We start from the raw sequence: 27676 nt of genomic DNA, 5'->3' as shown, positions 1-27676 counted from the left end.
GAATGGGAACACACTGCGCAATGAATGGGAACACACTGCGCAATGAATGGGAACACACTGAGCAATGAATGGGAACACACTGAGCAATGAATGGGAACACACTGAACAATGAATGGGGACACATTGAGCAACGAATGGGAACACATTGAGCAACGAATGGGAACACACTGAGCAACGAAAGGGAACACACTGAGCAATGAATGGCAACTCACTGAGCAATGAATGGGAACACACTGAGCAAAGAATGGGAACGCACGGAGCAATGAATGGGAACACACTGAGCAATGAATGGAAACACACTGAGCAATTAATGGGAACACACTGAGCAATCAATGGGAACACACTGAGCAATGAACGGGAACACACTGAGCAATGAACGGGAACACGCTGAGCAATGAATGGGAACACACTGAGCAATGACTGGGAACACACTGAGCAATGAACAGGAACACAGTGAGCAATGAACGGGAACACACTGAGCAATGAAAGGGAACACACTGAGCAATGAAAGAAAGCAGAGAGTCATGAATTGGAGCATTTTGCAATGAATGCACAGAGAAATGAGAGAGAACACTCTGAGAAATGAATGGGTACACACTGAGAAGTGAATGGGAACACACTGAGCAATGAATGGGAACACACTGAGCTATGAATGGGAACACACTGAGCAATGAATGGGAACACACTGAACAATGAATGGGAACACACTGAGCAACGAATGGGAACACACTGAGCAACGAATGGGAACACACTGAGCAATGAATGGCAACTCCCTGAGCAATGAATGGGAACGCACGGAGCAATGAATGGGAACACACTGAGCTATGAATGGGAACACACTGAGCAATGAATGGGAAAACACTGAGCAATGAATGGGAACACACTGAACAATGAATGGGAACACACTGAGCAACGAATGGGAACACACTGAGCAACGAATGGGAACACATTGAGCAACGAATGGGAACACACTGAGCAACGAATGGGAACACACTGAGCAACGAATGCGAATAGACTGAGCAATGAATGAGCACACACTGAAGAACGAATGGGAATGCACTAGGCAATGAATGGGAACACACTGAGCAATGAAACAAAAAGCACGGAGCAAAGAATGCGAACACATTGAGCAATGAAAGGGAACACACTTAGCAATGAATGGGAATTAGCTGAGCAATGAAAGGGAACACACTTAGCAATGAATAGGAAGAAAGAACAAAGAAAGGGAACACACTGAGCAATGGATGGGAACACACTGAACAATGAATGGGAACACACCGAGCAATGACTGGGAACACACTGAGCAATGAACAGGAACACAGTGAGCAATGAACGGGAACACACTGAGCAATGAAAGGGAACACACTGAGCAATGAAACAAAAAGCACGGAGCAAAGAATGCGAACACATTGAGCAATGAAAGGGAACACACTTAGCAATGAATAGGAACAAAGAACAAAGAAAGGGAACACACTGAGCAATGGATGGGAACACACTGAACAATTAATTGGAACACACAGAGCAATGAAAGAAAGCAGAGAGTCATGAATAGGAGCGCTTAGCAATGAATGCACTGTGAAACGAGCGAGAACACACTGAGAAGTGAATGGGGACACACTGAGCAATGAATGGGAACACACTGAGCAATGAATGGGAACTCACTGCGCAATGAATGGGAACACACTGCGCAATGAATGGGAACACACTGCGCAATGAATGGGAACACACTGAGCAATGAATGGGAACACACTGAGCAATGAATGGAAACACACTGAGCAATGAATGGGAACACATTGAGCAGTGAATGGGAACACACTGAGCAATGAATGGGAACACACTGAGCAATGAATGGGAACACACTGAGCAATGAATGGGAACACACTGAGCAATGAATGGGAACACACTGAGCAATGAATGGGAAAACACTGAGCAATGAATGGGAACAAACTGCGCAATGAATGGGAACACACTGAGCAATGAATGGGAACACACTGAGCAATGAATGGGAACACACTGAGCAATGAATGGGAACACACTGAGCAATGAATGGGAACACACTGAGCAATGAATGGGAAAACACTGAGCAATGAATGGGAACACACTGAGCAACGAATGCGAATAGACTGAGCAATGAATGAGCACACACTGAAGAACGAATGGGAATGCACTAGGCAATGAATGGGAACACACTGAGCAACAAATGGGGATGAATGGGAACACACTGAGCAATGAATGGGAACACACAGCAACGAACGGGAACACACTGAGCAATGAATGGGGACACACTCAGCAACGAACGGGAACACACTGAGCAATGAACGGGAACACGCTGAGCAATGAATGGGAACACACTGAGCAATGACTGGGAACACACTGAGCAATGAACAGGAACACAGTGAGCAATGAACGGGAACACACTGAGCAATGAAAGGGAACACACTGAGCAATGAAAGAAAGCAGAGAGTCATGAATTGGAGCATTTTGCAATGAATGCACAGAGAAATGAGAGAGAACACTCTGAGAAATGAATGGGTACACACTGAGAAGTGAATGGGAACACACTGAGCAACGAATGGGAACACACTGAGCAACAAATGGGAACACACTGAGCTATGAATGGGAACACACTGAGCTATGAATGGGAAAACACTGAGCAATGAATGGGAACACACTGAACAATGAATGGGAACACACTGAGCAACGAATGGGAACACACTGAGCAATGAATGGCAACTCCCTGAGCAATGAATGGGAACGCACGGAGCAATGAATGGGAACACACTGAGCTATGAATGGGAACACACTGAGCAATGAATGGGAAAACACTGAGCAATGAATGGGAACACACTGAACAATGAATGGGAACACACTGAGCAACGAATGGGAACACACTGAGCAACGAATGGGAACACATTGAGCAACGAATGGGAACACACTGAGCAACGAATGGGAACACACTGAGCAACGAATGCGAATAGACTGAGCAATGAATGAGCACACACTGAAGAATGAATGGGAATGCACTAGGCAATGAATGGGAACACACTGAGCAATGAAACAAAAAGCACGGAGCAAAGAATGCGAACACATTGAGCAATGAAAGGGAACACACTTAGCAATGAATGGGAATGATCTGAGCAATGAAAGGGAACACACTTAGCAATCAATAGGAACAAAGAACAATGAAAGGGAACACACTGAGCAATGGATCGGAACACACTGAACAATGAATGGGAACACACTGAGCAATGACTGGGAACACACTGAGCAATGAACAGGAACACAGTGAGCAATGAACGGGAACACACTGAGCAATGAAAGGGAACACACTGAGCAATGAAAGAAAGCAGAGAGTCATGAATTGGAGCATTTTGCAATGAATGCACAGAGAAATGAGAGAGAACACTCTGCGAAATGAATGGGTACACACTGAGAAGTGAATGGGAACACACTGAGCAACGAATGGGAACACACTGAGCAATGAATGGCAACTCCCTGAGCAATGAATGGGAACGCACGGAGCAATGAATGGGAACTCACTGAGCTATGAATGGGAACACACTGAGCTATGAATGGGAACACACTGAGCAATGAATGGGAACACACTGCGCGATGTTTGGGAACATACTGCGCGATGAATGGGAAGACACTGAGCAATGAATGGGAACACACTGAGCAATGAATGAGAACTAACAGAGCAATGAATGGGAACACACTGAGCAATAAATGGGAACACACTCAGCAAAGAATGGGAACACTCTCAGCAATGAATGGGAACACACTCAGCAATGAATGGGAACACCCTCAGCAATGAATGGGAACACACTGTGCAATGAATGGGAACACATTGAGCAACGAATGGGAACACACTGTGCAACGAATGCGAATAGACTGAGCAATGAATGAGCGCACACTGAAGAACGAATGGGAATGCACTAGGCAATGAATGGGAACACACTGAGCAATGAAACAAAAAGCACGGAGCAAAGAATGCGAACACATTGAGCAATGAAAGGGAACACACTTAGCAATGAATGGGAATTATCTGAGCAACGAAAGGGAACACACTTAGCAATGAATAGGAACAAAGAACAAAGAAAGGGAACACACTGAGCAATGGATGGGAACACACTGAACAATTAATTGGAACACACAGAGCAATGAAAGAAAGCAGAGAGTCATGAATAGGAGCGCTTAGCAATGAATGCACTGAGAAACGAGCGAGAACACACTGAGAAGTGAATGGGGACACACTGAGCAATGAATGGGAACACACTGAGCAATGAATGGGAACACACTGCGCAATGAATGGGAACACACTGAGCAATGAATGGGAACACACTGAGCAATGACTGGGAACACACTGGGCAATGAATGGGAACACACTGAGCAATGACTGGGAACACACTGAGCAATGACTGGGAACGCACAGGGAAATGAATGTGAACACACTGCACAATAAATTGGAAAAACAATGAATGAACTCAGCAAATAATGAGAAAACATTGAGGAATGAATGTGAAGGCACAGAGCAATAAAGCACAGCACATTAACAATGAATGGAAGCCCAATGAATAGAAGCACAATGAGCAATGTTTGGAAACATACTGAGAAAGGAAAGGGACCACACTGACAAGTGAAGGGGAACACACTGAGAAGTGAAGGGCAACACACTGAGAAGTGAAGGGGAACACAGAGAAGTGAAGGGGAACAGACTGCGAAGTGAAGGGGAACACACTGAGAAGTGAATGGGAACACACTGAGAAGTGAAGGGGAGAACACTGAGGAGTGAAGGGGAACAGACTGCGAAGTGAAGGGGAACACACTGAGAAGTGAATGGGAACACACTGAGAAGTGAAGGGGAGAACACTGAGGAGTGAAGGGGAACACATTGAACAATGAATGGGAACATACTGCGCAATAAATGGGAACAGACTGAGCAATGAATGGGAACACACTGAGCAATAAATGGGAACACACTGAGCAATGAATGGGAACACACTGAGCAATGAATGGGAACACACTGAGCAATAAATGGGAACACACTGAGCAATAAATGGGAACACACTGAACAATGAATGGGAACATACTGCGCAATAAATGGGAACACACTGAGCAATAAATGGGAACACACTGAGCAATGAATGGGAACACACTGAGCAATAAATGGGAACACACTGAGCAATGAATGGGAACACACTGAGCAATGAATGGGAACACAAAGAACAAAGAAAATTACAGCACAGGAACAGGTCCTTCGGCCCTCCCAGCCTGTACCGACCATGCTGCCTGATGTTTCTAAAACCGTCTACCCTTCCAGGGACCATATCCCTCTATTCCCATATCATTCGTGTACTTGTCAAGAAGCCCCTTAAAAGTCACTACCGTATCCGCTTCCACTACCTCCCCCGGCAACGAGTTCCAGGCACCCACCACTCTCTGTGTAAAGGTTCTGCCGCGCAAATCTCTTTTAAAACTTGCCCCTCGCACCTTAAACCTATGCCCCCTAGTAATTGACTCTTCCAGCCTGGGAAAAAGCTTCTGACTATCCACTCTGTCCATGCCTCTCATAATCCTGTAGACTTCTATCAAGTCTTTCCTCAACCTCCGTCGCTCCAGTGAGAACAAACCAAGTTTCTCCAGCCTCTCCTCATAGCTAATGCCCTCCATACCAGGCAACATGCTGGTAAATCTTTTCTGTACCCTCTCCAAAGCCTCCACATCCTTCTGGTAGTGTGGCGACCAGAATTGAACACGATATTCCAAGTGCGGCCTCACTAAGGTTCTATAAAGCGTAAACATGACTTGCCAATTTGTAAACTCAATACCCTGGCCAATGAAGGCAAGCATGCCGTGTGCCTTGTTGACTACCTTCTCCACCTGCATTGCCACACTGAACAATGAATGGGAACGTACTGCGCAATGAATGGGAACACACTGCGCAATGAATGGGAACACAGTGAGCAATGAATGGGAACACAGTGAGCAATGAATGGGAACACACTGAGCAATGAATGGGAACACACTGAGCAATGAATGGGAACACACTGAGCAAAGAATGGGAACACACTGAGCAATGAATGGGAACACACTCAACAATGAATGTGAACATACTACGCAATGAATGTGAACACACTGAGCAACAGATGGGAACACACTGCACAATTAATGGGAACACACTGCGCGATGTTTGGGAACATAGTGCGCGATGAATGGGAAGACACAGAGCAATGAGTGGGAACAAACTGAGCAATGAATGAGAACTAAGAGCAATGAATGGGAACACACTGAGCAATAAATGGGAACACACTCAGCAAAGAATGGGAACACACTCAGCAATGAATGGGAACACACTCAGCAATGAATGGGAACACCCTCAGCAATGAATGGGAACACCCTCAGCAATGAATGGGAACACACTGTGCAATGAATGGGAATTTATTGTGCAATGAATGGGAACACACTGCACAATGAATGGGAACAGACTGCGCAATGAATGGGAACACAATGAACAAGAACACACCGAGCAATGAATGGGAACACACTGAGCAATGAATGGGAACACACTCAGCAATGAATGGGAACACACTCAGCAACGAACGGGAACACACTGAGAACAGAATGGGAACACACTGAGCAATGAATGGGAATGTACTGCGCAATGAATGGGAACACACTGCACAATGTATGGAAACACACTGCACAATGAATGGGAACACATTGAGCAATGAATGGGAACACATTGAACAATGAATGGGAACAGACTGAACAATGAATGGGAACAGACTGAACAATGAATGGGAACAGACTGATCAATGAATGGGAACACACTGAGCAATGAATGGGAACACACTGAGCAATGAATGGGAACACACTGAGCAATGAATGGGAATTTACTGTGCAATGAATGGGAACAGACTGAACAATGAATGGGAGCACACTGAGCAATGAATGGGAACACACTGAACAATGAATGGTAACACATTGAGCAACGAATGGGAACACACCGAGCAACAAATGGGAACGCACTGAGCAATGAATGGGAACACACTGAGCAACGAATGGGAACACACTGAGCAACGAATGGGAACGCACTGAGCAATGAATGGGAACGCACTGAGCAAAGAATGAGAACTCACGGAGCACCGAATGGGAACACACTGAGCAATGAATGGGAAAACACTGAGCAATGAATGGGAACACACTGAGCAATGAATGGGAACACACTGTGCAATGAATATGGGAACACACTGAGCAATGAACGGGAACACACTGAGCAACGAACGGAAACACACTGAGCAATGAACGGGAACACACTGAGCAATGAAAGGGAACACACTGAGCAATGAAAGAAAGCAGAGAGTCATGAATTGGAGCATTTTGCAATGAATGCACAGAGAAAAGAGAGAGAACACTCTGAGAAATGAATGGGTACACACTGAGAAGTGAATGGGAACACACTGAGCAAAGAATGGGAACACACTGAGCAATGAATGGGAACACGCTGCGCGATGTTTGTGAACATACTGCGCGATGAATGGGAAGACACTGAGCAATGAATGGGAACACACTGAGCAATGAATGAGAACTAACAGAGCAATGAATGGGAACACACTGAGCAATAAATGGGAACACACTCAGCAAAGAATGGGAACACTCTCAGCAATGAATGGCAACACACTCAGCAATGAATGGGAACACCCTCAGCAATGAATGGGAACACCCTCAGCAATGAATGGGAATTTATTGTGCAATGAATGGGAACACACTGCACAATGAATGGGAACAGACTGAGCAATGAATGGGAACACAATGAACAAGAACACACCGAGCAATGAATGGGAACACACTGAGCAATGAATGGGAACACACTGAGCAATGACTGGGAACACACAGGGAAATGACTGGGAACACACTGAGCAATGATTGGGAACACACTGAGCAATGAATGGGAACACACTGAGCAATGACTGGGAACACACTGAGCAATGAATGGGAACACACTGAGCAATGACTGGGAACACACAGGGAAATGAATGTGGATACACTGAGCAATGATTGGGAACACACTGAGCAACAAATGGGGATGAATGGGAACACACTGAGCAATGAAACAAAAAGCACGGAGCAAAGACTGCGAACACACTGAGCAATGAAAGGGAACACACTTAGCAATGAATGGGAATTATCTGAGCAACGAAAGGGAACACACTTAGCAATGAATAGGAACAAAGAGCAATGAAAGGGAACACACTGAGCAATGGATGGGAACACACTGAACAATTAATTGGAACACACAGAGCAATGAAAGAAAGCAGAGAGTCATAAATAGGAGCACTTTGCAATGAATGCACTGAGAAACGAGCGAGAACACACTGAGAAGTGAATGGGAACACACTGAGCAATGAATGGGAACACACTGAGCAATGAATGAAAGCTTAGAATCAAGAATAGGAGCATTAGCAATGGATGCACTGATAAACGATAGAGAAGACACTGAGAAGTGAATGGGCACACACTGAACAATGAATGGGAATACACTGAACAATGAATGGGAATACACTGAACAATGAATGGGAACACACTGAGCAATGAATGGGAATACACTGACCAATGAATGGGAACACACAGAGCAATGAATGGGAACACACTGAGCAATGAATGGGAACACACTCAGCAATGAATGGGAACACCCTCTGCAATGAATGGGAACACCCTCAGCAATGAATGGGAACACACTGTGCAATGAATGGAAATTTATTGTGCAATGAATGGGAACACAATGCGCAATGAATGGGAACAGACTGCGCAATGAATGGGAACACAATAAACAATGAATGGGAACACAATGAACAATGAATGGGAACACACCGAGCAATGAATGGGACCACACTGAGCAATGAATGGGAACACACTGAGAAAAGAATGGGAACACACTGAGCAATGAATGGGAATGTACTGCGCAATGAATGGGAACACACTGCACAATGAATGGAAACACACTGCACAATGAATGGGAACACACTGAACAATGAATGGGAACACACTGAGCAATGAATGGGAACAGACTGAACAATGAATGGGAACAGACTGAACAATGAATGGGAACAGACTGAACAATGAATGGGAACAGACTGAGCAATGAATGGGAACAGACTGAGCAATGAATGGGAACAGACTGAGCAATGAATGGGAACACACTGAGCAATGAATGGGAACACACTGAGCAATGAATGGGAACACACTGAGCAATGAATGGGAACACACTGAGCAACGAATGGGAACGCACTGAGCAATGAATGGGAACGCACTGAGCAAAGAATGAGAACTCACGGAGCACCGAATGGGAACACACTGAGCAATGAATGGGAAAACACTGAGCAATGAATGGGAACACACTGAGCAATGAATGGGAACACACTGTGCAATGAATATGGGAACACACTGAGCAATGAACGGGAACACACTGAGCAACGAACGGAAACACACTGAGCAATGAACGGGAACACACTGAGCAATGAAAGGGAACACACTGAGCAATGAAAGAAAGCAGAGAGTCATGAATTGGAGCATTTTGCAATGAATGCACAGAGAAAAGAGAGAGAACACTCTGAGAAATGAATGGGTACACACTGAGAAGTGAATGGGAACACACTGAGCAAAGAATGGGAACACACTGAGCAATGAATGGGAACACGCTGCGCGATGTTTGTGAACATACTGCGCGATGAATGGGAAGACACTGAGCAATGAATGGGAACACACTGAGCAATGAATGAGAACTAACAGAGCAATGAATGGGAACACACTGAGCAATAAATGGGAACACACTCAGCAAAGAATGGGAACACTCTCAGCAATGAATGGCAACACACTCAGCAATGAATGGGAACACCCTCAGCAATGAATGGGAACACCCTCAGCAATGAATGGGAATTTATTGTGCAATGAATGGGAACACACTGCACAATGAATGGGAACAGACTGAGCAATGAATGGGAACACAATGAACAAGAACACACCGAGCAATGAATGGGAACACACTGAGCAATGAATGGGAACACACTGAGCAATGACTGGGAACACACAGGGAAATGACTGGGAACACACTGAGCAATGATTGGGAACACACTGAGCAATGAATGGGAACACACTGAGCAATGACTGGGAACACACTGAGCAATGAATGGGAACACACTGAGCAATGACTGGGAACACACAGGGAAATGAATGTGGATACACTGAGCAATGATTGGGAACACACTGAGCAACAAATGGGGATGAATGGGAACACACTGAGCAATGAAACAAAAAGCACGGAGCAAAGACTGCGAACACACTGAGCAATGAAAGGGAACACACTTAGCAATGAATGGGAATTATCTGAGCAACGAAAGGGAACACACTTAGCAATGAATAGGAACAAAGAGCAATGAAAGGGAACACACTGAGCAATGGATGGGAACACACTGAACAATTAATTGGAACACACAGAGCAATGAAAGAAAGCAGAGAGTCATAAATAGGAGCACTTTGCAATGAATGCACTGAGAAACGAGCGAGAACACACTGAGAAGTGAATGGGAACACACTGAGCAATGAATGGGAACACACTGAGCAATGAATGAAAGCTTAGAATCAAGAATAGGAGCATTAGCAATGGATGCACTGATAAACGATAGAGAAGACACTGAGAAGTGAATGGGCACACACTGAACAATGAATGGGAATACACTGAACAATGAATGGGAATACACTGAACAATGAATGGGAACACACTGAGCAATGAATGGGAATACACTGACCAATGAATGGGAACACACAGAGCAATGAATGGGAACACACTGAGCAATGAATGGGAACACACTCAGCAAAGAATGGGAACACACTGAGCAATGAATGGGAACACACTCAGCAATGAATGGGAACACCCTCTGCAATGAATGGGAACACCCTCAGCAATGAATGGGAACACACTGTGCAATGAATGGAAATTTATTGTGCAATGAATGGGAACACAATGCGCAATGAATGGGAACAGACTGCGCAATGAATGGGAACACAATAAACAATGAATGGGAACACAATGAACAATGAATGGGAACACACCGAGCAATGAATGGGACCACACTGAGCAATGAATGGGAACACACTGAGAAAAGAATGGGAACACACTGAGCAATGAATGGGAATGTACTGCGCAATGAATGGGAACACACTGCACAATGAATGGAAACACACTGCACAATGAATGGGAACACACTGAACAATGAATGGGAACACACTGAGCAATGAATGGGAACAGACTGAACAATGAATGGGAACAGACTGAACAATGAATGGGAACAGACTGAACAATGAATGGGAACAGACTGAACAAGGAATGGGAACAGACTGAGCAATGAATGGGAACAGACTGAGCAATGAATGGGAACAGACTGAGCAATGAATGGGAACACACTGAGCAATGAATGGGAACACACTGAGCAATGAATGGGAACACACTGAGCAATGAATGGGAATTTACTGTGCAATGAATGGGAATTAACTGCGCAATGAATGGGAGCACACTGAGCAATGAATGGGAACACACTGAACAATGAATGGGAACACACCGAGCAATGAATGGGAACACACTGAGCAACGAATGGGAACACACTGAGCAACGAATGGGAACACACTGAGTAATGAATGGGTACACACTGAGAAGTGAATGGGAACACACTGAGCAACGAATGGGAACACACTGAGCAATGAATGGCAACTCACTGAGCAATGAATGGGAACGCACTGAGCAATGAATGGGAACGCACTGAGCAATGAATGGGAACGCACTGAGCAATGAATGGGAACACACTGAGCAATGAATGAGAACGCACGGAGCAATGAATGGGAACACACTGAGCTATGAATGGGAACACACTGAGCTATGAATGGGAACACACTGAGCTATGAATGGGAAAACACTGAGCAATGAATGGGAACACACTGAACAATGAATGGGAACACACTGAGCAACGAATGTGAATAGACTGAGCAATGAATGAGCACACACTGAACAACGAATGGGAATGCACTAGGCAATGAATGGGAACACACTGAGCAACAAATGGGGATGAATGGGAACACACTGAGCAATGAAACAAAAAGCACAGAGCAAAGAATGCGACCACACTGAGCAATGAAAGGGAACACACTTAGCAATGAATGGGAATTATCTGAGCAACGAAAGGGAACATACTTAGCAATGAATAGGAACAAAGAGCAATGAAAGGGAACACACTGAGCAATGGATGGGAACACACTGAACAATTAATTGGAACACACAGAGCAATGAAAGAAAGCAGTGAGTCATGAATAGGAGCACTTTGCAATGAATGCACTGAGAAACGAGCGAGAACACACTGAGAAGTGAATGGGAACACACTGAGCAATGAATGGGAACACACTGAGCAATGAATGAAAGCAGAGAATCAAGAATAGAAGCATTAGCAATGGATGCACTGATAAACGATAGAGAAGACACTGAGAAGTGAATGGGCACACACTGAACAATGAATGGGAATACACTGAACAATGAATGGGAATACACTGAACAATGAATGGGAATACACTGAACAATGAATGGGAACACACTGAGCAATGAATGGGAATACACTGAACAATGAATGGGAATACACTGAACAATGAATGGGAATACACTGAACAATGAATGGGAATACACTGAACAATGAATGGGAACACACTGAGCAATGAATGGGAATACACTGAACAATGAATGGGAATACACTGAACAATGAATGGGAACACACTGAGCAATGAATGGGAACACACTGAGCAATGAATGGGAACACACTGAGCAATGAATGGGAACACACTGAGCAATGAATGGGAACACACTGAGCAATGAATGGGAACACACTGAGCAATGAACGGGAACACACTGAGCAACAAAAGGGAACACACTGAGCAATGAATGGGAACACACTGAGCAATGAACAGGAACACACTGAGCAATGAAAGGGAACACACTGAGCAATGAAAGAAAGCAGAGAGTCATGAATTGGAGCATTTTGCAATGAATGCACAGAGAAATGAGAGAGAACATCCTGAGAAATGATTGGGTACACACTGAGAAGTGAATGGGAACACACTGAGCAATGAATGGGAACACACTGAGCAATGAATGGCAACTCACTGAGCAATGAATGGGAACGCACTGAGCAATGAATGGGAACGCACTGAGCAATGAATGGGAACGCACTGAGCAATGAATGAGAACGCACAGAGCAATGAATGGGAACGCACTGAGCAATGAATGGGAACGCACTGAGCAATGAATGGGAACACACTGAGCAATGAATGGGAACACACTGAGCAATGAATGGGAACACACTGAGCAATGAATGGGAACACACTGAGCAATGAATGGGAACACACTGAGCAATGAACGGGAACACACTGAGCAATGAAAGGGAACACACTGAGCAATGAATGGGAACACACTGAGCAATGAACAGGAACGCACTGAGCAATGAAAGGGAACACACTGAGCAATGAAAGAAAGCAGAGAGTCATGAATTGGAGCATTTTGCAATGAATGCACAGAGAAATGAGAGAGAACACCCTGAGAAATGATTGGGTACACACTGAGAAGTGAATGGGAACACACTGAGCAACGAATGGGAACACACTGAGCAATGAATGGCAACTCACTGAGCAATGAATGGGAACGCACTGAGCAATGAATGGGAACGCACTGAGCAATGAATGGGAACGCACTGAGCAATGAATGAGAACGCACAGAGCAATGAATGGGAACGCACTGAGCAATGAATGGGAACATACTGAGCAATGAACGGGAACACACTGAGCAATGAACGGGAACACACTGAACAACGAATGGGAACACACTGAGAAATGAAGAATACTCAGTACAATGAATGAGAACACAGTCTGCAATAAACGGAGAATACACCGAGCAATAAATGGAGAACACACTGCACAACATTACACAGAGCAATGAATGAGAAGACATTGAGCAATGAATGGGAATACCCTGAGCAATGAACTGAAATGGAAACACACCGAGCAATGAAGTGGAATGGGAACACAATGAGTAATGAACTGAAATGGGAATACACTGAGCAATGAATGGGAACACAATGAGCAGTGAATGGGAAGACACTGAGCCGTGAATGGGAAGACACTGAGCCGTGAATGGGAACACACTGAGCCGTGAATGGGAACACAATGAGTAATGAACTGGAATGGGAAAACACTGAGCAATACATAAGAATGCATTGACCAATCAAAGCACACACTGAACTCCCGTGGTGAGATTGGTGATGTTTCTTGACATCAAGGCAGCATTTGACTGAATATGGCATCAAGGAGCACTCCTAAATCTGGAATCAATAGGAATCGTGGGAAACTCTTCACTTGTTGGAGTCATACCTGGCACAAAGGAAGAGGTCAATCATCTCAGCTCCAGGTCATCACTGCAGGAGTTTCACACGATAGTGTCGTAGGCCAAACCATCTTCAGCTGCTTCACCAATGACCTTCCTTCCATCATATGGTCAGAAGTGAGGATGCTCACTGAAGATTGTATAATGTTCAGCACCATTCATGACTCCTCAGATACTGAAGCAGCCTATTTCCAAATGCAGCAAGTCCTGGATTATATCCAGCTTTGGGCCGACAAGTGGTAAATAACGTTCGTGCCACACACAAGTGCTTGGCAATGAACATCTCAAATGAGAGAGAATCCAACCATCTCCTCTTGACATACAATGACATTTACAGCACTGAATGTCCACTTTCAACATCCCTATTGGCCAGAAACTGAACTGGAGTAACCATACAAACACAGTGGCAACAAGAGCAGGTCAGAGTCTAGGAATCCTGAGGCACACAACTCACCTTTTGACTCCCCAAAGCCTGTCTTCCATTTACATTGCGCAAGGCAGGTCAGCATGTGATGGAATATCTCCACTTGTCTGAACAAGCACAACACCATCAAGGACAAATCAGCCTGCCCGATTGCTCCCCCTTCACAAACGGTGATTTATTACACCTCCAACAAACTGTACCATCATGTGTACTATCAAGTATGCATTTCAGGACCGCACCAAGATTCCTTAGGCGATACCTTCTAAACCCTTAACCACAATGATGTAAAGTGACAAGGGCAGGAGATACCTGGGAGCACCACCACCTGGAGATTCTCCTCCAAGTCAGGCACCATCTTAACTTGGATTGATAGCACTACTCTTTCATCGTTACGAGGTAAAAAATCGAGAATTTCCTCCCTAAACAGCACTGCAGGTGGACCTACACCACAAGGGCTGCCGAATTTCAAGGAGGCAGCTGACCACGTTCCCAAGGGCATCTAGATAAGGATAATAAATGCTGGGTTAGCCAGCGATGTACACAAACTATAAATGAATTGAAAAATGAATGAGAACACATCAACAATGAATGGGGACATACTGGCCAATGAATGGGGACATACTGGCCAATGAATGGGGACGCACTGACCAATGAATGGGAACGCACTGACCAATGAATGGGAACGCACTGACCAATGAATGGGAACACACTGAACAATGAATGGGAACACACTGAACAATGAATGGGAACACACTGAACAATGAATGGGAACACACTGAACAATGAATGGGAACACACTGACCAATGAATGGGAACACACTGACCAATGAATGGGAACACACTGAGCAATGAACGGGAACAAATTGAGCAATGAACGGGGACACACTGACCAATCAATGGGGACACACTGACCAATGAATGGGGACACACTGAGCCATGAATGGGAACACACTGAGCCATGAATGGGAACACACTGAGCCATGAATGGGAACACAATGAGCCATGAATGGGAGCACACTGGGCAATGAATGGGAACACATTGGGCAATGAATGGGAACACACTGAGCAATGAATGGGAACATACAGAGCAATGAATGGGAACACACTGAGCAATGAATGGGAACATACTGAGCAATGAATGGGAACACACTGAGCAATGAATGGGAACACACTGAGCAATGAATGGGAACATACTGAGCAATGAATGGGAACACACTGAGTAATGAATGGGAACACATTGAGCAATGAATGGGAACACACTGAGCAATGAATGGGGACAAACTGAGCTATGAATGGGGAGACAATGAGCTATGAATGGGGACACACTGAGCTATGAATGGGGACACACTGAGCTATGAATGGGGACACACTGAGCAATGAATGGGGAATACACCGGGAAATAAAGAATGAACACACTGAACAACAAATAACATTACACACAGTAATGAATGAGAAGACAATGGGCAGTGAATGGGAACACACTGCTGCCTCACAGTGCCAGGGACCCTGGTTCAATTCCGACCGCGGGTAGCTGTGTGGAGTTTGCATGTTCTACACTTGTCTGTGTGGGTTTTCCTTCCACAGTCCAAAGATGTGTGGGCTAGTTGATCGGCCGTGCTAAATTGACCCTAGTATCAGAGGGCTAGTTAGGGTAAATATGTGGGGTTATGGGAATAGGGCTTGTGTGGAATTGTGGTTGGTGCAGACTCGATGAGCTGAATATCCTCCTTTTACACTGTAGCTATTCTATGATTCTATGAACACATTGAGCAATGGATGGGAAATTGTTAAGTAATGAATGGGAAAACACTGAGAAATAAGTCAGAATGCATTGACCAACGTGCACACTGAACTCCCGTGGTGAGATTGGTGATGTTTCTTGACATCCAGGCAGCATTTGACTGAGTATGGCATCAAGGAGCACTCCTAAATCTGGAATCAATAGGAATCGTGGGAAACTCGTCCCTGGTTGGAGTTATACCTGGCACAAAGGAAGATGGTTCTGCTGGTTGGAGATCAATCATCTCAGCTCCAGGTCATCACTAGAGGAGTTTCACACGGTAGTGTCGTAGGCCCAACCATCTTCAGCTGCTTCACCAATGACCTTCCTTCTATCATATGGTCAGAAGTGAGGATGCTCACTGAAGATTGTATAATGTTCAGCACCATTCATGACTCCTCAGATACAGAAGCAGCCCATTTCCAAATGCAGCAAGTCCTGGACTATATCCAGCTTTGGGCCGACAAGTGGTAAATAACGTTCGTGCACACAAGGGGCAGGCAATGAACATCTCAAATGAGGGAGGGTCCAACCATCACTCCTCGACACACAATTGCATTATCGTGGCTGAGTCCCAACTTTCAATATCACCATTGGCCAGAAACTGAACTGGAGTAACCATACAAATACAGTGGCAACAAAAGCAGGTCAAGAGCTAGGAATCCTGAGGCATGTAACTCACCAAAGCCTGTCCACCATCTACAATGCACAAGTCAGCAGTGTGATGGAATACTCTCTGCTTGCGTGGATGAATGCAGCTCCAACAAAACTGAAGAGGCTCGACATCATCCAAGGCCAAACAGCAACTAGGTAATGCTATAAATGTTGGCTTAGCCAGTGACGCGAACATCCTATAAATGAATTTTTAAAAAGAATGCGAACCCATTGAACAAGGGATGGGAACACACTGAGCAATGACTGGGAACGCACTGAGCCATGAATGGGAACACACTGAGCAACAAATGGGAACACACTGAGCAACGAATGGGAACACACTGAGCAACGAATGGGAACACACTGAGCAACGAATGGGAACACACTGAGCAACGAATGGGAACACACTGAGCAACGAATGGGAACACACTGAGCAACGAATGGGAACACACTGAGCAACGAATGGGAACACACTGAGCAACGAATGGGAACACACTGAGCAACGAATGGGAACACACTGAGCAACGAATGGGAACACACTGAGCAACGAATGGGAACACACTGAGCAACGAATGGGAACACACTGAGCAGTGAATGGGAACACACTGAGCAGTGAATGGGAGCACACTGAGCAACGAATGAACAGTGTAGAATGAATTAGAATATCCAAGCATTGAATGAAAATGCACTGAACAATGAAACAACACATTAGGCAAGGAACATGAACTCTTAGCAATGAATGAGACTTACTGTGCAATGAATTACATCATACTGCTGAACCGAAGAACACAATATTAATGAGCCCTGAGCAATGAATGAGAACAATAATTGAGAACAATGAATGAGTACAATTGAAATGTTACTACATATACTGAGGAATGAATGAGAAGACACAGCAACAAAAGGACTCTCTGGAAACGAATGAGAAGTTCCACATATACTGCAAAGAAGTGGATTGGAAGGATTTGTGTATAAAACCGAATAATAGAGGTTAAGCAGGCCTGTCTATGATCTATTGATTGTGGATTACAGAAAGTTCATGAAATATGAAATCCATTCTTGTGTTGCCCAAGTTGGAAAGTCTGCTGCTTGCAGTGTTGCTTATGCCAGAGGATTGAATGGGCAGCACAGTGGTTAGCTTTGTTGCCTCACAGGGACCCAGGGACCTGGGTTCAATTCCAGCCTCAGGTCACTGTCTGTGTGAAGTTTGTACATTCTCCCTGTGTCTGCGTGGGTTTCCTCCGGGTGTTCCGGTTTCCTCCAAAGATATGTGGGTTCGGTTGATTGGCCAAGATAAATTGCCCCTTAGTGTCAGAGGCAGCAAGATAAATACATGGGGTTATGGGGATAGGGTTTGGGTGGGATTGTTGTCGGTGTGGGCTCAATGGGCCGAATAGCCTCCTTCTGTACAGTAGGGATTATATGATGACTAATATGAGTCCCGCTTGTGTTTGATGGTGATGCAGCATAGGAACTTTGCTCAAGCACCTGCCATAAATGACCATTGTTCATGTGGATGTTTAGGTGGTGAAGGGTTTCATTTGGCCAGATCCTCGAAAATGAGTTAATCACAGATCGCAGATGACCTGCCAATTTTGTGAAATGTCCTCTATCCTCAGGTATACTCATTATGAGAAGGCAGTATGAGTAAATCTCCACAGATGGTAATGACAGGATTACATCCCAAGGACCTGAACAAAGTGTGAAGAAGTTCAATGACCTCACACGAATGGTCAAGGTCAATGAGTACATCTTCAAAGTACATATCCTACTTACTGCACCACCAGCCTCAGCCTCTGCTTATTTCATTGCACCCCACCAACAAAGAATTTCTGTAATTTTGGATTCATGTCTCAAGTTCATATCCTTGATCTCTCACATTCATACCCTTCATCTCACCCTGATGTATTAGGCAATCTCACCCTCACAGTTTGCACACACTGCTAGCTATTCTGCAATGTTGGTAAGTCTGAAAAGCATCGTGCTCACGCTGCCTGTTTGTCTCTAGCAAGAGGGAATGAAATGAGTTATCTTTCTTTGAACAGAGAGCCGAGGTGAACTCCTTTATAAAGAGCGGACTGCAAGCTGTGCTGTTTTATTAATGTGTGATTGGACCCTTAGACTGGATTACAATTTGAATTCAAACTGAGTGACTGGCAGCAGCACTTTGCTCAGCCGCTGTCCCTTGTGACTACAGGTTATAAGGAGATAGAGAAAATGGCAAACAAACCCACCTCCAATATACAGCGGGGAGTTCAGGCTTAAAGTTGGTTGCTTTTGCAGCTTCCCTAGACTCCGGGGGATTCCTTTATCCACTACCAGACTCAATGATTGGTTCATCATCATCAGCTCAACGGTATGGAACTGGCCATCATTGATTGTCTCCACACTGAATACAACGGGGGGGGGGGGGGAAGAAAAAACAAAGTGAAACATCCAGAAGAAACAGGCACTGACTGATGAGGAAGAAGGTAAAGGCAGATAATCTGCAAACTGATTATCTGTCTATTATCGCATTGCTGTTTGTGGCAACTTGCTGTGTACAAATAGACTGCTAAGTTTCCCACATTATCACAGTCATTACACTTCAAAAATATTTTACTGACTATGAAGCACTTTGGGATATCCCAAGAGTAGAAAGCGTGTTATATAAATGTGAGCTCTTTCTTTCTGTATGTGTTGGTCAGGATAGGTGGGAAATGGGAGACACATGATAGACAAATGATAGTCAGTCAGATTCATGATGGCGCTGGAGTGTGGTGACTTCTAGCAAGCTGTCCCCAGCATATCCTCTAATTCTATCTTTTACTCTCGTTCTATGCTTTTATAACCCTACTCTAACTCTTATCTATAACTGTAACATGACATTCTGCACCCTCTCCTTTCCTTCTCTATGAACAGTATGCTTTGTCTGTACAGCACACAAGAAACAATATTTTTTACTGTATCCCAATACATGTTACAATCATAAATCAAATTAAATCTAAGTAATATGCTGCATGTTGCTGCTTCTCCCTCATTAAGTGGCAGTATATTGCTTTACTTCACCAAGTGATATTGTTTGCTGCCAATGGCAGCCTTTCAAGACGAGACCTCGCAAAAGTTTAATCCTGCCGGCTCGAAACAAATCTGAGTAGAGACAGGTTGGATCATAGAATCCTACAGTGCAGAAGGAGGCCATTCGGCCCATCAAGTCTGCACCGACCACAATCCTACTCAAACCCTATCCACATAACCCCATGCATTTACCCCAGCTAGCCCCTGTGACACTAAGGGTCAATTTAGCATGGTCAATCCACCTAACCCACACATCTTTGGACTGTGGGAGGAAACCGGAGCATCCAGAAGAAACCCACGCAGACACGGGGAGAAGGTTAAAAAGGATTAAACCCCAGAGCTAGGAGCAGGACTATATTGGGAGTAGGACACTAGATGACTAGTTTCCGCTATTCCATTGCTGCAAATGGCAGAAGTTTCTCTCTTTGAAGTTAGATTGAGATAAATATCAGGTGCGTGCACAAACTCACCAGAGATCAGAAAATTCATATTCGCCTTTCCAAAAACAATTTTACTAGAGGACATCAAAGTACACACTATCAGTTCAAGTTCCAATATTACGTGATAACAACTGTGAGGGATTAGACACCAAAGCAAAAAACCCTCTCTGTGGTAGCTGAATGTTTCTATATTATTGCACTATAGTGCCTTTATTTCCTTGAACTCTCAATACAAAGCTACTGATATAAAGTGATCTAACTCAGATGATATACAATCAGTTGCAAGGAGCTCAGCAACTGCAAAAACAGCTCATGTTCAGGCCTTTGATTCTGGGTGGTTTCATGCCATGAGTATGTGTTGGCAGGTGATTTGACCACAGGTGAGTTGACAACGCAAGAGTGCAAATGATAGCAAAACCCTTAATGGAGATCTTGCACGTGGCAATCAGTCAAAGATTGTCCACCAGCAATCAATGCAGAAGGGCAGAAATTTGGGATTGAGCTCAGTTGTTTAGTTGTCTCTCATTCGATTCACCGATGGTGCTCATCATCTTTTGCTTACAGCAAGCAATGTCATGATTATCATTTTGGACTTTCCCTCTTTCTTTGTTCAGAGTGAGTAACCAATCCCTGCAGGTGGTTTCAGTCTCCTTCTGTACAAGAGACCCCAAAATGCAAATAGGTGGGCCCTGTTCTATGCCAAAACACAGACTCACAATTTCGTTAGATCATGGAATGCAAGCAATGGAGACAGCCAGGATAGATTTTATAAAATCAACACTGCCAGACCAGAGTTTCATAAAATCAACACTGCCAGACCAGAGTTTCATAAAATCAACACTGCCAGACCAGAGTTTCACCTAAGATGAGAGCATTTGGGGCTATTCTGGCCTCCAACAAAACTCCTGATGTCTGTTCAAATGCCCAATCACACAATGTGAGCGCTAATTTGTCAACTCTACTGCTGAGATAGACCCCCCCTTTGACAGTATCAAAGGGTATGGGGAGAGCACGGAAGTATGATGTTGAGATAGAGGATCAGGCATAATGATATTAAATGGCAGAACAGATCGAAGTGTCGAACGCCTACTCCTATATTCTATGTTCCTCGACCACCATCAGAGAAGGTTAAACTGGCAAAGGTACATATCCAGATACTGTTACGGGGCTGCAGCCTTGTGTCAAAATGTTAGATAAACTTTTTTACAAGGAAGAATTCAGGTATTAAGGCTGTGCATTAGAATAAAATTACTTCATACAGATTTTAAAAGGCCATTGACATTAGATGAGTGCATTAAAACCAGACAAGTCCAGTTATTTGAATCACAACTGAAAAAATGAAGGGCAATTCTCTCGACTCCAAACTTCCCACCCTGATCCAATGACCAGGAAGACGCCTTGAAAACAGCAGCAGATGTCCTTATTAAACTCATGCCCCAAATCAGACAGTGAGGGGTAGGGGGTAGGGTGCTAAACGGGTAAATATCCATTCATCAAGTTAGACAGCAGGAGATTTCTGCTGATTCACAACACTTTTGTTGTGACATAATGGTTCAGCACAAACACTAATTTCTACTCTCCCTGCTGGATCCTCTCACTGTCCGGAAGCCTCTCTCACTGGGGAAAAACCCAGCTCTTAAATACAAGCTTCCGTGAGCATCATGTGCTCTCAATTTACTGTGAAGTTCGTCCTGGTTTACTTTTAAAGGGACCTGCATTTCGAATGGCGGGAAAAGTGACGTTTTCCCTGCGAAGAGCAATGGCGGGTTTTCATGCCGTCTTGTTACTGAAACATGTTGAATTGTGGGTGGGTGGCTTCTGATTTGCCCGCCCTTTGGTGACCTCATCTGGGCGCCATATTGAAAGTGTAACCGCATGTAACTTTCCCAATATCTCTGGGTCAGGATAGTCCATGGAAGAAATGGCCCTGAAAAGGCAACAGGAGTATGGCTTCCAAGTTCAGTGATGCTTCGTTGGTCCACCTGCTGGATGTTCTCTACCCCAGTGATGGCTGGAGGAGGTCCATCAATGCCACCACTCCAGCTTGGCAGGCATTGGCATCGGTGAGCTCAAACACGGCGCAAAAAAAACTTGTACTCCTGTCAAATTAAATGCTTCGTCACTCTGTCATCTTCCAATTCTGGCCCCAGCTCTCTCATGACCATCTCTGAGACAGCGTTCCCCATTATGGCCTGAGGACTTTTCTAACCTGTATCCTTTGCTGTTTTTATCCCCTTTCCCACGGAGGCCTTGCCCCATGGCTCCTGCCAAGACTTTTGTCCACTTTTGCCCTCTTCCCCATGGAGGCTTTGCCTCACAGCCCCTTCCACAGCACCCCCGCGTTACCACTGGTCTGGTAGGTAGAGCCTTGCCTGTGACTTCCCCATGAGAGCAATGTGGTGCTGCCTGCAAAGCCTCATGTTGTTGGTGCACCACGAGTGCTGCGCGATTCAAGATAGGCGAGCAAATCTCAAAGTCACGAACAAAGTGCTGGTGGCCAGATGCATGTCACCTGTATCTGATTGTGAAACTCGTTAAGCTAAACATGCCATCCAGTGTGGGGGCTGATGAGTATTCATCACATTTAAGTGTATTCAAATAGCCTTCCTGACATTGGGTGTCAGGAAACGTGCAATGCCATTGTAGGTCAGAGCGGACAACAGGACAATGTTTACCTGCTAACAGATTTTTATGCTCTTGTGATATTTTCTGCTCCCCCCTCCCACCATGGTACTCGCCGCAGATAGGAGCGGAAAATCCCAGCCTAAGTCTCGGTGAGTGGCTGCGATGAAACTGCCTGTGAAATGAAATAGCTTAACAATTCATAATGGCCTTAGCTCATTTTAGTCCACATTTGAGATATCAAAGAATGCAGGTAAGGGTGTGTGAGAAAGAGACCATACCGAGTTCAGATCATAGGGGATCCTAGTGCGGTACCATAGGTTTATGATATCGTACTCTCAGTCATCACGCAGGGCTGGTGTGCTCCTTATTGCAAGATGTGCTCCTTATTGCAAGATGTGCGGTCCCTTTATGGCAGTGACCAGTGCTGTTTGGCATGAGAGACTATCGAAAGCAGACCCAAAACTTGTAACACCCAATAAGAGGCAACACTCCGGGGAGCTGGAGTTTTCTAACTTAACTGCAGAAAAATGCCTCATGATGTGGCTGTTTGAGAGCAGTGCTATTTATGTGCAGCGATCTTATACAGATGTGGGAGGTAGAACAACAGCATAGACAGCCAAGTTAACCAATATCAGAAAACAAGGAGTCTTAGATAAGTCAACATCTCCCTGTCAAAACTATCCATTAAAAAATGGGTGTGCATGAAGGTCCATGGAGAGGTATAAGAGTTGTTTTAAATAGCCTCATTTTTTTAAAAACGTGAGAATTTCTTCAGAAGCTACCCCTTTTTAATGCACATAATTCCAATTCCCACGGATAGCTTAAAGGTTCCACTGTCTTGTTTAGACGGAGTCCGTTGTAGGAATTGGTGATAAATCTCCCTGTTCTCAGACAGACGGAGACAGTGGCTTGGCACTGGATGAAGGGGAGTCAACCAATATTTTCTGTCTTTATTTCATGGCATTCAACCCAATATAATGACAGCCACAGACGCCAAACAGTGTATCCTGCTCAGCTAAGCAGTTAAACCTGCTGCTTAAGCCTTTCAAGTGACTGGTTTTTCACAGAACATACAGCTAAATTAGATCAAACACCCACCAAAACCAATCATTGGTTTTGGATTAAATTAAAATAATTGTTTGCTTTCAAATTGTGGTTTGTGCTTGTATCTTTCTGCTCTTCAGATACTACCACTGAGGAGAGTTTTTCAAGTATTAACAGGCATGATCAGTGGCTCCTAGTAACAAAGGTAATTTAAACATGAGCTTCTGACCTCTTATTTGCACCCTCACTGAGCCCACCTATTTCCACCTCTGTAACATTGTCTGATTTTGCCCCTTTCACTCTTCACCTGCTGTGAAACCCACATTCATGCCTCCGTTGCTTCTGCACTTGAATTTTCAAATGTACTCCCAGCTTGTCTCCAAAATTCTACCCTCCGTTCACCCCTGTGCTCCCTGACCTACACTAGCTCCTGGTGAAGCAACATCTCAAGTTCAAAATTCTCATCTTTGCTTCCAAATCCTTCCATGGCTTCATCCCCTCCCTATGATCGTAATCTTCTCCTGCAACAAAACCTTGTGAGATATCTGCGCTCCTTTAATCCGGACCTCTTGTGCATTTCAATTTTAATCCTCTCTGCCTTTCTACCTCACTTTTCATCTTTAAGACAATCTGCTTCAGACAGGGATGAGAAAGAAACCCCAATTCCCTCCCTTACTGTCCGTAATCAGTGTGTTTTAGAAGGGGAAGAAGTGTGTATTTGCTCAATCCTGAGTGTATGGCGGCAGGGTGGCACAGTGGTTAGCACTGTGGCCTCAGTACCAGGGACCTGGGTTCAATTCTGGCCTCGGGTCACTGTCTGTGTGGAGTTTGCACTATCTCCCCGTGTCTGCGTGGGTTTCCTCTGGGTGCTTCGGTTTCCTCCCACAGTCCAAAGATGTGCAGGTTAGGTTAACTGGCCGTGCTAAATTGACCCTAGTGTCGGGGGGGGCTAGCAGTGTAAATGCGTGGGGTTACGGGAATAGGGCCTGGTGGGATTGTGGTCGGAACAGACTCGATGGGCTGAATGGGCTCCTTCTATACTGTAGGGATTCTATGGTGTTTTAAATTTGAATGAGCAGCAACAACTTTTGTGGGTTTAAATAAAGATTAGTTATTCACACATTCCCCCCAATGGTCTAACACTATGTCATTCACTTGACACTCACACACAAACTCAGTAAAAGATGCTGTTACAGAGACACTGCACTCGTACAAGTCATAAATGAAAGAATAGTTTGTAATGTGAATGTTTGGCTCTTTTTAGGAAAAAGCACACATTGCAGGCTCAGTGAAAATGGTACTTTCACTCCTGGAGGTTGGTGTCAGTGGATTCAATAGGCAAAGTTATATTAGGATTACTGATTTGATTTGATTTATTATTGGATTAGACTGCAGGATTGCCAGGATTATTATTGGACTGCAGGATTGTCATGAAGAAATTTATTTTCAGCAGGTCATGAGGTTAATAACTTGTAGCCTTCTTACAAAGAGGTCAAGTTTCTGTACTGGTGGACTTAAAAAGGAACAGGATAAGAGGCCTTATGATGTTGCAGTCTCCAGTTTTAAGTCATAGTTGTTGCTGCCTTTGTTGCTGCTGTTTCTTGTCATGTGATTTGCAGATTGTGTCTCCCTAGTCCTTGCAGTAATAGGATTCAATGCCTGAGGGCAGTTTTGATCATGTAACCACATGATCCACCCAGAATCATCTGAAGTTCAAAGCCATTGCCAAACGATGGGAGAGGGGTGGTGGCCAGTATCAACCTTAAGGAAAGCGGGTCTCGGACAGCGTAGATTTTGTGTATTGGGTAGGCACAGTGGTTAGCACTGCTGCCTCACAGCGCAGGGTCCTGGGTTCGATTCACAGCTTGGGTTACTGTCTGTGTGGAGTTTGCACGTTCTCCCCAAGTCTGCGTGGGTTTCCTCCGGGTGCTCCAGTTTCCTCCCACAGTCCAAAGATGTGCGGGTTAAGTAGATTGGCCATGTTAAATTGCCCCTTAGTGTCGGGGGACTAGCTAGGATGAATGCATGGGGTTATGGGGATAGGGTGTGGGTGGGATTGTGGTCAGTGCAGGCTCGATGGGCCGAATCGCCTCCTTCTGCACTGTAGGATTCTATGATTCTAACAATATAGGCGAGAATTCCACAAATGGTTTTGCCTTGATATGTCCATTCAAGGAAGGCAGAGTGACCCATGGTCAATCAATCAGGAACTTTCGGGAGATCTGATGTGGTTCTGAGTCTATGCCGAAATTACAAAAGTCACCTGAACATCGGCAGCCATTTTAGCAGCCTTTTAATGTCCATTTTTAAAAGAAAACCCAGTTCCAGAAAATTCTATATCGAAGACAGTTCATATTCAAAATTGTAAATATAACATGTTTTTACTGTCATGACACATTCCTTTAAAATGATCTCTTTACCCAAGCTTATGGTCATACAACTCCTCCTTATGTGGCTCAATACCAGATGTTCTTTCACAATGCCCCTGTGAAATGCCTTGGGACTTTTTGCTATGGACACTATATAAATAAGTTGTTGCTGTATTGCATGTTCAATCTCCATTTTGTGTTGAGTCAATTAACCCCAGCAGGCAATATTTAGGGAATGTTCTCTGAGTCAGTGCCTTTGCAAAGGCTCTGAAGGGGAGAACTGAAGAGGCAACATATTCATGAAAAGATACTTGATAAATCATTCTCCTTCTCTCCATTGGTTTACCGGTGCACAATGAGTTGCTCTTCAGGGCCATCACTGTTCATACAGCGTCATTTTCAGGGAGCCCACGATGTCACAAGGTGACACTGTTGAGTCATTTTAAGTGAAATCACTGAGTCGCCTTCACATGATTATAGAATCCCTACAGTGCAGAAGGAGGCCATTCAGCCCAATGAGTCTGCTCTGACCCTCTGACAGAGCACCTTACCCAGGACCACCTAGGGGAGAACAGGCAAACACCACACAAACAGTCACCCAAGACCGGAACTGAACCTGGGTCCCTGGTGCTGTGAGGCAGCAGTGCTAACCATTTAGCCACTGTACCAATGATACTACCATTGTGAAAATGATGTATGTCTCTTTTCTCTCAGCAGACAATAGGAGAATTTGCCACTTCCTCACAAAGGCACTGCCCCTTTAACAAAATTATGTTCTTCCATCAGTTAGCTGTACGTGCTCTTTTCATGTTA

The 27676-nt window shown here is 44.6% G+C and overlaps 1 protein-coding gene across 2 annotated transcripts in view; it reads right to left on the bottom strand.

Annotated features, from left to right (window-relative positions):
- LOC144505230 (slit homolog 3 protein-like) overlaps nt 1-27676 on the bottom strand; it is a 678283-nt gene that overhangs the window by 122162 nt on the left and 528445 nt on the right. For both annotated transcript variants that reach the window (XM_078231240.1, XM_078231241.1), the window contains one exon: nt 19563-19717. In XM_078231240.1, the coding sequence (XP_078087366.1) occupies nt 19563-19717 (155 nt within the window). The remainder of the gene's footprint in view (nt 1-19562; nt 19718-27676) is intronic.

The sequence above is a fragment of the Mustelus asterias genome, chromosome 16 (genome assembly GCF_964213995.1).
Source record: "Mustelus asterias chromosome 16, sMusAst1.hap1.1, whole genome shotgun sequence".
NCBI lineage: Eukaryota > Metazoa > Chordata > Chondrichthyes > Carcharhiniformes > Triakidae > Mustelus > Mustelus asterias.
Note: the sequence above shows the minus strand (reverse complement) of the source record. Positions and strands in the feature narration are given on the sequence as shown.